Source organism: Sinocyclocheilus rhinocerous, unplaced genomic scaffold (assembly GCF_001515625.1).
Source record: "Sinocyclocheilus rhinocerous isolate Xijiao unplaced genomic scaffold, SAMN03320098_v1.1 scaffold1182, whole genome shotgun sequence".
Taxonomy (NCBI): Eukaryota; Metazoa; Chordata; class Actinopteri; order Cypriniformes; family Cyprinidae; genus Sinocyclocheilus; species Sinocyclocheilus rhinocerous.
The window spans coordinates 34,801-47,799 of record NW_015624203.1 but is presented as its reverse complement, the minus strand read 5'-3'; the positions used below and the strand labels follow the sequence as shown (position 1 = coordinate 47,799).

At 35.3% G+C, this 12,999-nt stretch overlaps 1 protein-coding gene across 14 annotated transcripts in view; it reads right to left on the bottom strand.

Annotated features, from left to right (window-relative positions):
- dlg1a (discs large MAGUK scaffold protein 1a) overlaps window positions 1-7,248 on the bottom strand; it is a 139,327-nt gene extending 132,079 nt beyond the window's left edge. For 8 of the 14 annotated variants that reach the window (XM_016550557.1, XM_016550564.1, XM_016550583.1 and 5 more), the window contains exons 1-3: window positions 6,576-7,248; window positions 6,281-6,412; window positions 3,938-4,113 (exon numbers count right to left, since the gene is read on the bottom strand). In XM_016550557.1, coding sequence (XP_016406043.1) covers window positions 3,938-4,113; window positions 6,281-6,412; window positions 6,576-6,594 — 327 coding nt within the window. In that variant the 5' untranslated portion in view covers window positions 6,595-7,248. Of the gene's footprint in view, window positions 1-1,164; window positions 1,226-3,937; window positions 4,114-6,280; window positions 6,413-6,575 lie in introns of those variants that run through there. The other 6 variants (XM_016550592.1, XM_016550625.1, XM_016550599.1 and 3 more) reach the window with 3 other exon arrangements.
- Window positions 7,249-12,999: the final 5,751 nt, after the last annotated feature.

Sequence of the window (12,999 nt, the reverse complement as noted above, 5' to 3'; positions counted from 1 at the left end):
GTCACGAGCCGCAGGGTTTAATTTGGTTTTGTTTGTTTATGTTTTTTTTTATTCTCATCCACTTCCATTATAAGACTGACAGACTGCAACGGTTTGAGTTAAAAATCTTCGTTTGTGTTCTACTGAAGAAACAAAGTCACCTACATCTTGGATGCCCTGGGGGGTAAGCAGATAAACATCAAATTTTCATTTTTGGGTGAACTATCCCTTTAACCAAAGGCTCTACGCAGAATGGTATTCACCCAAAATTCATAACATAACAGACATAAAACCCAACATAACAACAAACAACACTAACAGATCTCCCCTTATATTAATCGTGTGCAAAAAAACAAAACAAATAACATTTAATTTCAACATTTACACTCCCATTTAATCTCAAGAAAAGCATGCTGGGAGCTAGAAATCTGCTGTAATGTATTCCATTTGAGTTCGTCTTAATATAATCAGTTACTGAGTTCACATATCTATCAAGTGCAAAGAACTTTCAGTAATATTTGAGTAAAATGAACTCAATTTAATAAACTTGACTGTTAGGTTTGACAGTGTGCCATTTTTCTTAATCTGAAAAGAGGCTGACAGTCCTAACACAAGTGATTGACAGCAAAGATCTGCAAATATGCATGTTAAAGATGTAATGGACAACCAAGTTGTTGACTGCTCCTTTGTTCACAGCACGTATCAACCTCTTTCGATTCAATTCCTTTATGAGTCCTGAAATCTTAGGGGAGTCAGTTGGTTATAAAATGTGGTTGTGTAACTCTTTCCTATACCGACACCTCCTAAATATTCAACAATTAAGCTCAAATACCACTTTCTAACTAAATAACAGCCTAATCCGTGCACACTGCACAATGTGATGACCTTTTGCGGCATTATTTCTTATCAAAGTAATCATACAGGGTTAGTAATTAAGAGGTTTAATACTATTAAGTAAAATGTTTACAGACAGATAGACAGATAGATAGATAGATAGATAGAGAGTAAACAAACTTTGTGAATGCTCATTTGAATCCCCTAGCGATAATTCTGAAACCAAAGATTAAAGTTGCACATTTGCCCATCTAAATTTTGGTCAATGTATAATCATAATGATCTGTATATTAAACATACTATGGACAAACAACACGGAGAACATTGCAAACACATATATGGATGTCTTACCTTTGTGCTAACGATACATAAACAGTCCATTCTTCAGAGTGCGACCTCTCAGCATCTCATTCCAGCTGCTCTAATCCTGTCGCTAAAATATGCGAATACATGCATGAAAGCATTGGGCGCGCGACAGGAACTTACTCTCAGTTGAGCAAACAACATACGCATCCACATACTCAAAGAAGTCAAGTCTGCATCACCTCAGGTTTCCTTTCCGCGGCAGTGTGTCGGGGATGCTGAGGAGGAGGAGGACGCCTGCAATCATATTGACGCGCGTTCAGAGTTGATAGGAGCACCACGGGGAGACTGACCAGCATAATGTGCTCCCCTCACCTCTGAATGCGCGCACTCCAACAGCACGTCACTGTGTGGGTTAAAACGCCTCTGCCCTGCAGTTTCAACATCAACCAGTGGACTTTACGTTTTGCAACCCAAAAAATTACTAAATGTTTGCAATGTTCCAACTTCGTAGACAGGGTCCTTATAATTCACAATGACGGTGATAAGCAAACAACAAGACGTAAAAGCTGAACTGATTCATGTTATTAATCAAGTAAGCAGATTTGTTTTTGATCGTGTTATGCTGAGATATAATGTATCAGTGATTTTTTTCCCCAATTAAACATATGAACCTTTAAAAAAAGCAAAAAATATTAAGTATACTAATAGAGAGAGAGAGAGAGAGAGTAATATTTTTTTTAAAGAATATGGTTCTGTAATATTATCAAGAAAGCTATAGTAAAATCCTAAAATGTAAGAAATATAAAATAAAATTTATTACGTATGTTATTACATTAAACTCAGAAATATTTTTCTGATCATTAAATATTTTTCTAGACATATTATGCCCAATTCCTGTTACTTACTTGCTTTCAAAATCACAGTGGAGATACAGAAGTTTGAAATAAATAATAAAACACCACAAAGCTACATCCTCTATGCCAGTGGAGACATTCAAACACTCATCTGGTTCATCTGAGACTTCATAGAAATGAGTTTTATGCATTGTTAAAACACTTTCTATTCACAGCATGGCACATCACTTCCAATTCCAACAGAAGGAAAATCTACCCTCTCTAGAATGTGAACAACAATTTAAATGAAAAATGCATGACCAACCCTTATCAGATTTAAATTAACATTATTAAATAAGATAACGCTTAATGTTCTGCATTTAGTGTCACAGAACTCCAATGTACTATTTTGGAGCAACACATTTAAATCAGTCAGAGGTTTAACACTTCACACGCTCAGCATCATGAACTTTAATTACATCCTCAATTATCTTTCAAGCACAAGTTTAACAAGTACTGGATGTCCTGAAGTAGGTTTACCAGAGCTGAATCATTACCATGACTTCTGAAACTGACATTATGACATGACAAAAGTGTGTCTCTGAATGATTTTATATAGAACCTCTGTATAAATATAGACACCAACTACAATTCAAGTTCTTTAGTTAAGCAATAAAACATTCACAATCATACGGTTTATCCAAATATCATTACAGCTCAATAAACAAAAAGTTAAAGGGGTCATATGATGTTGCTAAAAAGAACATTATTTTGTGTATTTGGTGTAATGAAATGTGTTTATGCGGTTTAAGGTTCAAAAAACACATTATTTTCAACATACTGTACATTATTGTTTCTCCTCTATGCCCCGCCTTTCTGAAACGCTTAGATTTTTACAAAGCTCATCGTCTGAAAAGCGAGGTGTGCTGTGATTAGCCAGCTATCCAGTGCGTTAATTACGGACATAATTATGGATTATAATGACTTATACTGTCTTTTTACGCGTTGCGTTGCATCACGCCGCGTAAACATAAAACCATGTCTGCATTTGTGATCGGAGAAATGACAAACAACAAGCGCTACTCTACACTGCCCAAAACTCGCGTTTGAATCATCAGTGGCAAATTCTTTAAATATAAAAAACGTACTTACAGTCTGTGAGTCAGAACAGCCGGCATTGTAGTCTACTCTACCAGGATCAGGAAACAGTCCTCCATAAAATGTGCTGCACACATCTGAATATTTGGTTTGAAGTGTTCTGGAACAGTGTTGTAAATACAACTTAACCACTGATTTCTAGTCGTGTCCTCTTTTGGAAGACCAAACAAAGTAGTTTCACTTTCACAACGAAACACAGGGTCACACAAGGTGGGCTAGAGTGAGCCGTTTTAGGTAGCCCCCGGCCTCTGCTCACTGTAGGCTGCCGCCGCTCACTCTAAGTCGCCGTGTGTGACGCTGTGTTTCGTTATGAAAGCGAAAACCAAGAGGTATTCGGCCAATCATAATGCACTGGATAGCTGGCCAATCACAGCACACCTTGCTTTTCAGACCGATGAGCTTTGGCGGGGCATAGAAGAGAAACAATAATGTACAGTATGTGTAAAATAACGTGTTTTTTTAACCTTAAACCGCATAAACACATTTCATTACACCAAATACACAAAATAATGTTCTTTTTAGCAACATCATATTACCCCTTTAAACAGTTACCTTGTCTATTTTTGATCTGCCAATGAAAATAGTTCCTACATACCCAAAGTAGTAACCATTGCGTGTCTTTAAGCTACAGTTTCGTTTCAGAATTAATCTGTTTTAGAATGAATCACTGCATGAAAAATAACTGCTTTCGCAAGAATAAAAAACGCACCAACAATTGTCATAAACACCAGCAATTACTTTAAAACCAATAATGGCATTCAAGAACCACATACAGCATACAGCAAATATGCACCTCTGAGAGGTATATACATCAATGTTCTGCTTACCTCTTTGCTTTGGGCATTGACGCTGGGCACAGTTTCTGTTGGTCCAATGGTACTGGGAGGGCCAGTGAGATTCCATTCATAAACTGGAGGAAAAGGTTCCCTGGTTTTAAGGCTTGACGGCTCTATGGGCTTATCCTCATTATCCTGGAGGCTCACTTCATAAAATTCTTGGATATCTGAAAGAATTATTAGGTTGCATAATGAAATGCATGTAATTAATAAGCCACCAACAGAACTATAATCCCTACAAATGTTTACAGAATCAAAGTCAGAATCAAAGATACAAACTTTTATGAAAATGCAGATTTCACATTATTTGCACTTTGATGCCTTACTAGAACAAATTTAAACCCATTTTGCAGATACTCATTTACATGGCCAAGTGTAAATGGATAAGAATGAGATCCGTAAAAACATGAGCAAGTGTAAATACATTAATGATGTTTAACCTCAAAATTACAACCTGTATATGGCTTGAAGTCCTAACATTGCAAGACAAAGGAATTTGTTATAGCCTGACTCTTATCTTACGTAACAATGATAAAATTACTGATAAAATAAGTACTAGTGCAGCCAGAGTTCATTTAGGTGTAGATTTCAGATAAGCCAAGCCCAAATTGAATTCAGACAGCATTAGTCTTACTCTTACGCTATCAATAACTACAAAGAGTCAGTAGCGTCATACTCGTTTTGTGTGTGTGTGTCTGTGTGTGTGTGTGTGTGTGTGTGTGTCTGGATCTAATAATTTATTCAGAAATACATTAAACACATACAAATGATGATACATGTGCTCCGTTTTCAATTACAGTTCAGTTGTAAATTGTTCATGAGTCATCAAGTCAAAAAGTCTAGCTAGTGTATCAGTAAAAGTTTAGTGGTGGTAACCAGATGGTTGCTGGTTGGTGCAACTGACCACTTGAGAAAGGCATGTTGCTCTGGGGTGATTGTACTTACAAATACAATACAATACACTTTTTACAAGTTGTTTTGGATAAATGCATCATGGATAAACAGTTATAGACTACTGCTACTAAATTTTACACCAAAAATAATGGCTGCACCAAGAAGGAGTCATCTATTGACCATTACACTTTCTTCAATACGGCATTACAACATTTTATTGAAAAAGCAAATTGCATTCATGTTTACATTTTCTAAAAGTATTGCACACCATGTCTACCCACACATAGCAGCAAACATGTATGTAACATACTGAGGACTTCTGTGTGCAGTGGAGTGAGATTCTGATTAAGTCATGTTTAAAAACAATAACATTATTTTAACTTTTCAGAGATACCGGAGTCTCCATAAATGTTTTCAGTCAGATGGACAAATAATAACACCATGAAACATGAATACACTTTATGGTTGCAAACAGCACTTCCCTGTATTCATGCAGAGTCCAGGCCAAACTAAACGATGGGAGTTTAAATCGTGGGAAAATAATGGTAGAGATGCGCTGAGTTGTAACCGTCTGTGCACAGCAAAACATTAACTGAATAGAGCAATGATGCATTTCAAATGCCTCTTAATTAAGTACTAAAAGACTTTAGTAAGTATGCACCACAGTGCTTTGATTTGTCCAGTGGGGGATATAAGGATGTTCTAAATTACAATAGGGTAGGCCATACTACACTCTAAAAATCTGTTAAAATATGGCGCAATGTACTGTATTATTATGATCCATATTGATTTTTTACAAGTGTTTTATCTGTATTTTGAATTTTGCACTGCATTGCATTGTGTTTTAGTTAACGGAAATGTCTGTAATATTAATGGATAATGTCCTGGCAGAAAATTACCAGTACATTTTCCATTTTTAACAGTACTGTAAACAGTTTACAACTGCCACAGATTCATTACAAAATCTATTTTTCAAAAATATCACACCACAACCTTTTTTGAAGATGCCCACTAAAGTCAGTGCAAAGAGCAGCCAGTATAAAACAAATATACAAAAACATTCCAAGTTCTTTTTATAGCTATTTCTGAATATGTTCTGTTGGCCTTTTTTAACAGTAAAAAGCTTATCACCACCAATTTCCTCTTCCATTTGATCTTAATTGCATAAACTCCCAAAAGAGCCTGCTTAAAAGGGAAACTCAAAGGATTTTCCCAAATTGACAAAAATTTACTTGAAATTACTGCACACAAAACACTATTTGGACTACATTCCCAGCAAGTACAAGCCTAGGGAAAAATAGGTCAAATAGATGAAATATTTTACAACTAAGCATAAAAAAAACGACAGAGCTTTCCATTCCTAAAACCGATCTTAGCACAACAAGACAAGTGTTAAGAAACTTCCTTGAGGAAAACATGTTTGTTCTAGCAGCAACTTACCTATGAGGGACTGGAAGAGTGTACTCTGAAATATATTTATGACTCTCTCAATTGAATGTCTGAGATGAGGGTCTCCAGTCTGACTGAGTTTCGTTCGGTATTCCTCCAGAAGCTGCAGTGCCCTCTGAGCATCTGAAAAACACATTATAAAAACCCTGCTGAGAAACACTGGCCAAACATAACAAAGAAAAAATATATTTTTAAATATATTCAGAATACATTTTGTCCCATAACTTATAAATTAAAATACTGGCTACACAGCATTTTAAATATGCACATTTTAAAGAAACCTTACCTTTCTTTCTCACTGGCATGATCAAGACTCAAAGATTCAAAGTCCCACAACTGTTAAAGGGCGACTGCTGTAAACCATCGGAATGAATGACTGATCACTTTCACTTTCAGTCGCGTCACTTCGATTTCGTTGTGATCAACAATCACCGGTGATCGCTGACCGGGTCAGACTGACATGTGAAAGCTCGATATCAACAATCCTCCAATCCAATAAAACTGTTAGTGACCGCTTCACTCATAACCCTGTCAGATGCGGCAGGACCCCCGTGGACACTTTCAAACAACTCTCAACTTTGACCAACTTTCTGCAGAACGAATGAATGGAGTAAATCAGCAAATCGCAGCAAAGTGCATTACAAAGATTCGGGAAAACTGTTTCCGATCTGTTGCAAAGGAAGTGGTAGAATAGGCAGAAGTACTAATAATCCCTGCTGAAGTGCAGGTAAAGTTCACACGCAGACGGTTCCCGTTCATACATCTCTCCCGTTCCCCCCTGACTGGAGTCTTGGATCCGCACACGTCCGTAATCCAAACTTCTTTAGCGCACCACTTCCTCTTTCTTCTAGTGTGCCCGAAATTCCCAAACTTTCCTGCAAAATGGCGACCTTGATATGCAAACAGATCACATGATCTACTGATCTACTGCCTTCCCTCTGCGCTCGAAGGAGTCAGCGCTCAGGTTTCTTCACTCAGCTGCTGCGAGAAAGCAGCCGGTGAAAGAGCTCTTTATTAAGTTTATCCTCACTTTAAGTAATGAAATCTGGAGAAATTATATAAGAACCATAGAACACCAATCTTGTTCAATGTATATGAGTTTACTGTGCTAGTACAGCAGAATATAGGCCTATATGTTTGTTGTTTAAATTTGTTTTAAACCAACAAAGCAATTTTTATCTATATGGAGCATATAGGCCTATGTCTTTATTTATCTGTCGGTAGATGTACCATCTCATGACATCTGATCAAGACTCATAATCCATCAGCCTGCTTCTGCTGATGAAATGGCTGCGATTGAGGTTTATAGTCTCTTGAACGGCCAGCTGGAATTATCAAAATCCTGCTATACTTACTGATTGTCATTGGTACTATCACCCAGAAGTATAAAAATGAAAGAAGACTTAGTCATTTTATTACACATCACTAAGTTCCATTTTTATGATTTGAGTGGAGTTCCAAGAGTGCTGATATTTCGTAAATAATAGGCTACTGGACATTTTACAACTTTTTAATTTCTGGTTTTTCATTTTCATTGAAAGAGAGAAAATATATGCCATAACTGATCAATTTTAAATTAATTTTAAAGTTATTTGATATGAATAACTTTATAGAACTAAATATTAATATAGGAACCCCAGAATAATAGGCCTACAGTATTTGAATAATATGTTCACATGTGCCTGCTTCAATGGAAAAACTGCACCGGTCACACATTATATGCATTCATTCACCACTTATTTAGTGTTTTGTGAAAATAATTAACATATATTTTAATTGTTTATTTTTGTACGTTTTTTTTTTTTTCAGATTGAGGCAACTTGTCATATTTGCATTGTGGCATCCAATCAAAGGCATACTGTTACCAGCAAAGACCAAGTCTGGCTAAGACTGGTTTTTGTTAGTTGTTTTGATGTTTGAAATGGCTTTTGTCAATTGACTCTTGTGAAGGGTGGATGTCGAGTCACAGGGTGCTGTCACATTGCCAAAGCTTGGGTGGGGTGAAGTCTGCCACACACAAAAAAAACAGCGGTGTCTTTTTAAACGCCCATTCGAGTCAGTGGTTATTTTCCAGAGCATTTCAGACACAAATAAACTATGCTATGAATGACTATACGAGCAGAAAATATTCACAGATTTACAATGATCCATTGAAGGAAAATGTGTGCAAATTGAAAGTCAACTGAATACTATGTCTGAGGAGTATTTCCACAGTTCACACCGCCCACACAATTCGACAAGCCTTGACTTGTTGTAATGTCTTGTTATGCTTATAATGAATGTATTCTTAGTATACAAATTCTACTATACTGTTTCTTAGAACCTGATTCCCATAGCATTGCTTATGACCCAGACTGTATAACGGCCATACACGTGAAATAATAACATCATTGATTTGATGTTATTAAGTACTTGAAACCCCAGTTCACCTCTGATATGCATGTAGAATTTCCTTTCAATTTCTTAATGATTTGTGGAAAGTTACTTGATTTTCAGCTGCTTTTAATAAATAAAGCTTTCATCCTTCGCTGACTATGTATAATTACAGTTGCACACACCCTCTGCTTTCTTTGGAGGCATGTTAAGTGAAGAGCTTTGACATGGAATGCATGGCTGTAACCGGACCTGAGCACTTGCAACCCTTCATTTTGAAGCAGGGGGCTTTACATCACATGGATTGTCTCATAATAAAGAGCATTTTAAAACACTATTGGAATATACATCAAGGGTATGTATAAGATTCATACATAGATCCAGAACATAAATTTCAGACTACAGACCACCCACAGTCTGTTCACTGATCTCCAAACACATATTGCAAACAGAAAATAGCAAGAGTTGGTTGATACTGCCAGATTTAATCTGATTGGCTGGTGCTACACAACTTCTGGGATTAGTTCAACTGGAAACAGGGTTTACAGGGTTGAGGCAATAAGCGCTTTTGAGGAATAACTCATTTCTGGATTTGGTATTCTGAGTTTCACTATGTAAACTACTTAGTAAAGTGTATATTCCAGAACAGATATTCAATTTTGTTTTTGAGTATGTCTGTGAAAAAAATCTGGATTTATTTATTTTAGATGGACAGAATTGCTGAATCCAAATGACAAAATTTGCTCTTATTTTATTATGGGGTGCGGGTATCTGTACAGCTGGACCAACACTGCCATGCAATAGTTGTCTATAACCAGTCTGTTATTTTATATATCATGATATCAGATGAATCTGCACCATGATTGGTCGTTTTTCATGTCGGTCAGACAAACTTTATACTTTATACTGATAGATAGTCAAAAGTCTGGCTATGTGAGATTAGAAGCCGCTAACTTAAGAATGCCTTTTAACATACATTTTCTATGTAAATAGCACATCAACAAGGGGAGTGTGTGACAAAGTTAACCATAACAGTGCTATATAGCACTAGATCTTGGATTTGAAGGCTAATACAATTTATAGTCCCCTCATATAAGCCATAATATATATATATATATATATATATATATATATTCTACTGTAAATATGTTTATTGACAGAAACTGGGAGTATTAATGTATTAAATTAACCACAATTATATTTGTGATTCCAGATGTTTCAAGAACAGTATGTTGTGGTGGAAAATAAAAAGCGTAAAAGAAAAGAAATATTCAGTTTATGCCATGATTGTGTGTGTGATTTTTTAAAAAGCAGTTTAAGTTAGATTATTTGAATAAAACTTCATTTAAATAATTTTAAGTTGTCCTGCAGTCTCCTCAGAACTTTGCTTTTTGGGCCCAGACCCCTGATTGAGAACCACTGCTATAAAGTAAACAGCAATTATCATATGTGACTGTCTCATTGAATTGTATAGGCAGGCTAAAATGATTCTTGGCACCCTGGAAGCAATTAATCACACAACACTAATGATCCCAGTCAAAGAATGCTAAGAGATTATTGTCATCTCATTTCTCATCTCACCTTGCACTGGCAAATTGTTAACAGCCACAATAGTGTCATATCTGACACTCAATTTCCATTAGAGGCACTTTCAGATTTTCTGCTCTCTGAATACATCTGATGTGATTTCTACAAACCATCAACCTGATGGTTATTATCAGATATATTTTTAAATGGCCTTCATATTATAATAAATGCATGATTTGTTTCATTAGATTAATAGTTTATATTGTATCAGTTCATGGACTTTCACCTTCATGGTGTCTGTTTAATGCCAATTTTAGACATTCTTTTGAAAATGCATGAATTTTTCACTAGACTTATTATATCAAACAATAATATGACTAGTAGCACTGCCTTTTTCCATTTAGTGGAATCCTTTGTGCTTTCTAGCATTGTGTTATGTCTGAAGATGGCAAGGTTTGAATGCTTCATAGCAGACTCAGGAATAACAATAATAATCAAGTAATATGCATAAAAATTGTGTTTCATTTTCTTAAGCAGCAGTATTGCATCACTCAGAGTAGATCTCATTAGTGAGAAAGCAGAGATCCAGCAGTTAAGCTGCAGATCAGCAGCACTGACAAACTGTCTCATAGAAGCACATATCATGCCTGCACCTGTTATGGGTTTTCATTATTAGAAATGAATGAATAACACCGAACAAAAGTCATTTGGTTTTAGTGACGACGTGGATTCGCGAAAGGTAGAACAAACTGTGAAGCATAGTGTAGCATTACATGAAACAGAAGCTCAGGTGGACACTTTCATTTGATAATAAAAGCTTGTAAGATGTAAATCAAGTTATAATACACAGTATTACACGATCTGTTTTGGATATATTTATGAAAGTGTATTCTATTTATAGAAATACTCTATATTGTAATAGGTTTGATCATTCGTTGTGCAAGGGTCTCTTTTGTTTTTCATTGATTTATAAAATCTAATAACTATATATAATTATAATTTAATTACCCAGTCAAAAAAATACACGTGGATGCATTAAGATAATGCAATATATGGAGTCAATATCCATTCATCCATTCGCTTGTTTGCTTGGCTGCAGGAGCCTGGGAGAAAATGTTGAGTTGTTAATTAATGTGTGTACTGACACCTTGTGGATACATTGATGCAGTTCTGTGCCTGTTATTTATGGTAGGCCTACAGTACATATGATGGCGAAAAGGAAAGTAAGATTTGTTCCAAAACTCTAAAGTTTGTCATATTAGTGTTACATATGTTGCTTTAATGTTATGTCATGCCATGTAAGGAACATGAAGCAACGTTATGGTGTGCTGTTGTGTATCAGTTGGTCAGAAGTCAATTAGTATGAATTATAAACCTCAAGTTGTTACAAAGCTGTATGAATGTCTTTCTTCTGTTGAATGCGAAATAAGATATTTTGAAGAATGTGCGTAATCAAACAGTTGAGGGTCACCACTGACTCCAACAGTATGGGGAAAACACTATGGAAGCAACAAATACGGGACAAACAAATGTTTGGCAAAAATATTCTTTCAATTCTTAAAATGAACTTCTTTTGTGTTTAGCAGAAAAAAATTAAATAAAGAAATTCATACAGCTCTGGAACAACTAGATGGGTGAGCAGAATTTTCATTTTTTGGTGAACTATCCTGTTAAATATCTTTTTAAAAATTCTAAAAGTATGTTTAAAAGGGAAAAATCAATTTCAAAGAATTGGGTAAACTCCAAATTTATTTAGTTATAAATTATATATCTTATATGAAATTCCTGTATTTCACTCCAGCTGATGGATTAAATGCTGATTGGATTTAGTAAATAATTAAACACCCTTAAAGGGATAGTCCAGTTGCAGGTAGCCATTGACTTCCATAGTATGGGGGAAAATACTATGCAAGTCAATGGTTACCAGCAGCTGTTGGTTACCAACATTGTTCAGAATATTTTCTTGTGGGTTAATAAGAAGAAAGAAACTCATAAAGGTTTGGAACAGCCTGAGGGTGAGGAAATGATGCCAGAATTTTTTATTTTTTATTTTTTTTTGTGACTGCAGGTGTTGACCATCACATAACTCAGTGTGATCAGTGTAGCAACAATTAACGTCCACTAGATGGAGATAATAGCCTTTAATTGTAAGAAGCACAACAAGTGCGTCCTAAAGTGATGCCTTATAATTGTTTGTTTAAATTATTGCTGAAAATCCATTGATACAACTTAAATACAGGTATATTGTGAAATTATTTATTATTATTATTATTAAGTTAGTGTCAAAAAAAAGTTGTTCCCCTTTGTGACAAGTAGGCCTACTTACCACACAACGTTACAGTGTGTGTCTTATATGTACAAAATGTTCAGTAAATATTATTCCTGAGAAATAACAGGAATAACAATCCCATCCTGAAGAAAAATCATAGGAATAAAAGTGACATTTATTCAAAGTCTCACCTGCATAATTTTAATTTGATCTGTCTTAACAGACGTCATATATTCAGCTCATATATCATAGTCATATATCACGTGTTTTCTACTTTTTAAAGGTTTTTTACTTTTATTCAAAATGTTGTTATATATAAATATGTAATTCATATATAACATATAATCTATTAATGCATATATAATTTTTGGCATAAAAAAATAAAATAGAGAGTAAGCAAGGGAATTTAAAACTCAAAATAGGATTTATACAACTATACTATCTACACTATTAGTGAAACAGAATTACACCCTCCCTAGTACATCTGTATATGTGTCTAAATGACAATTAATTGTTAAAGTGCAATCTGAATCACTGAATC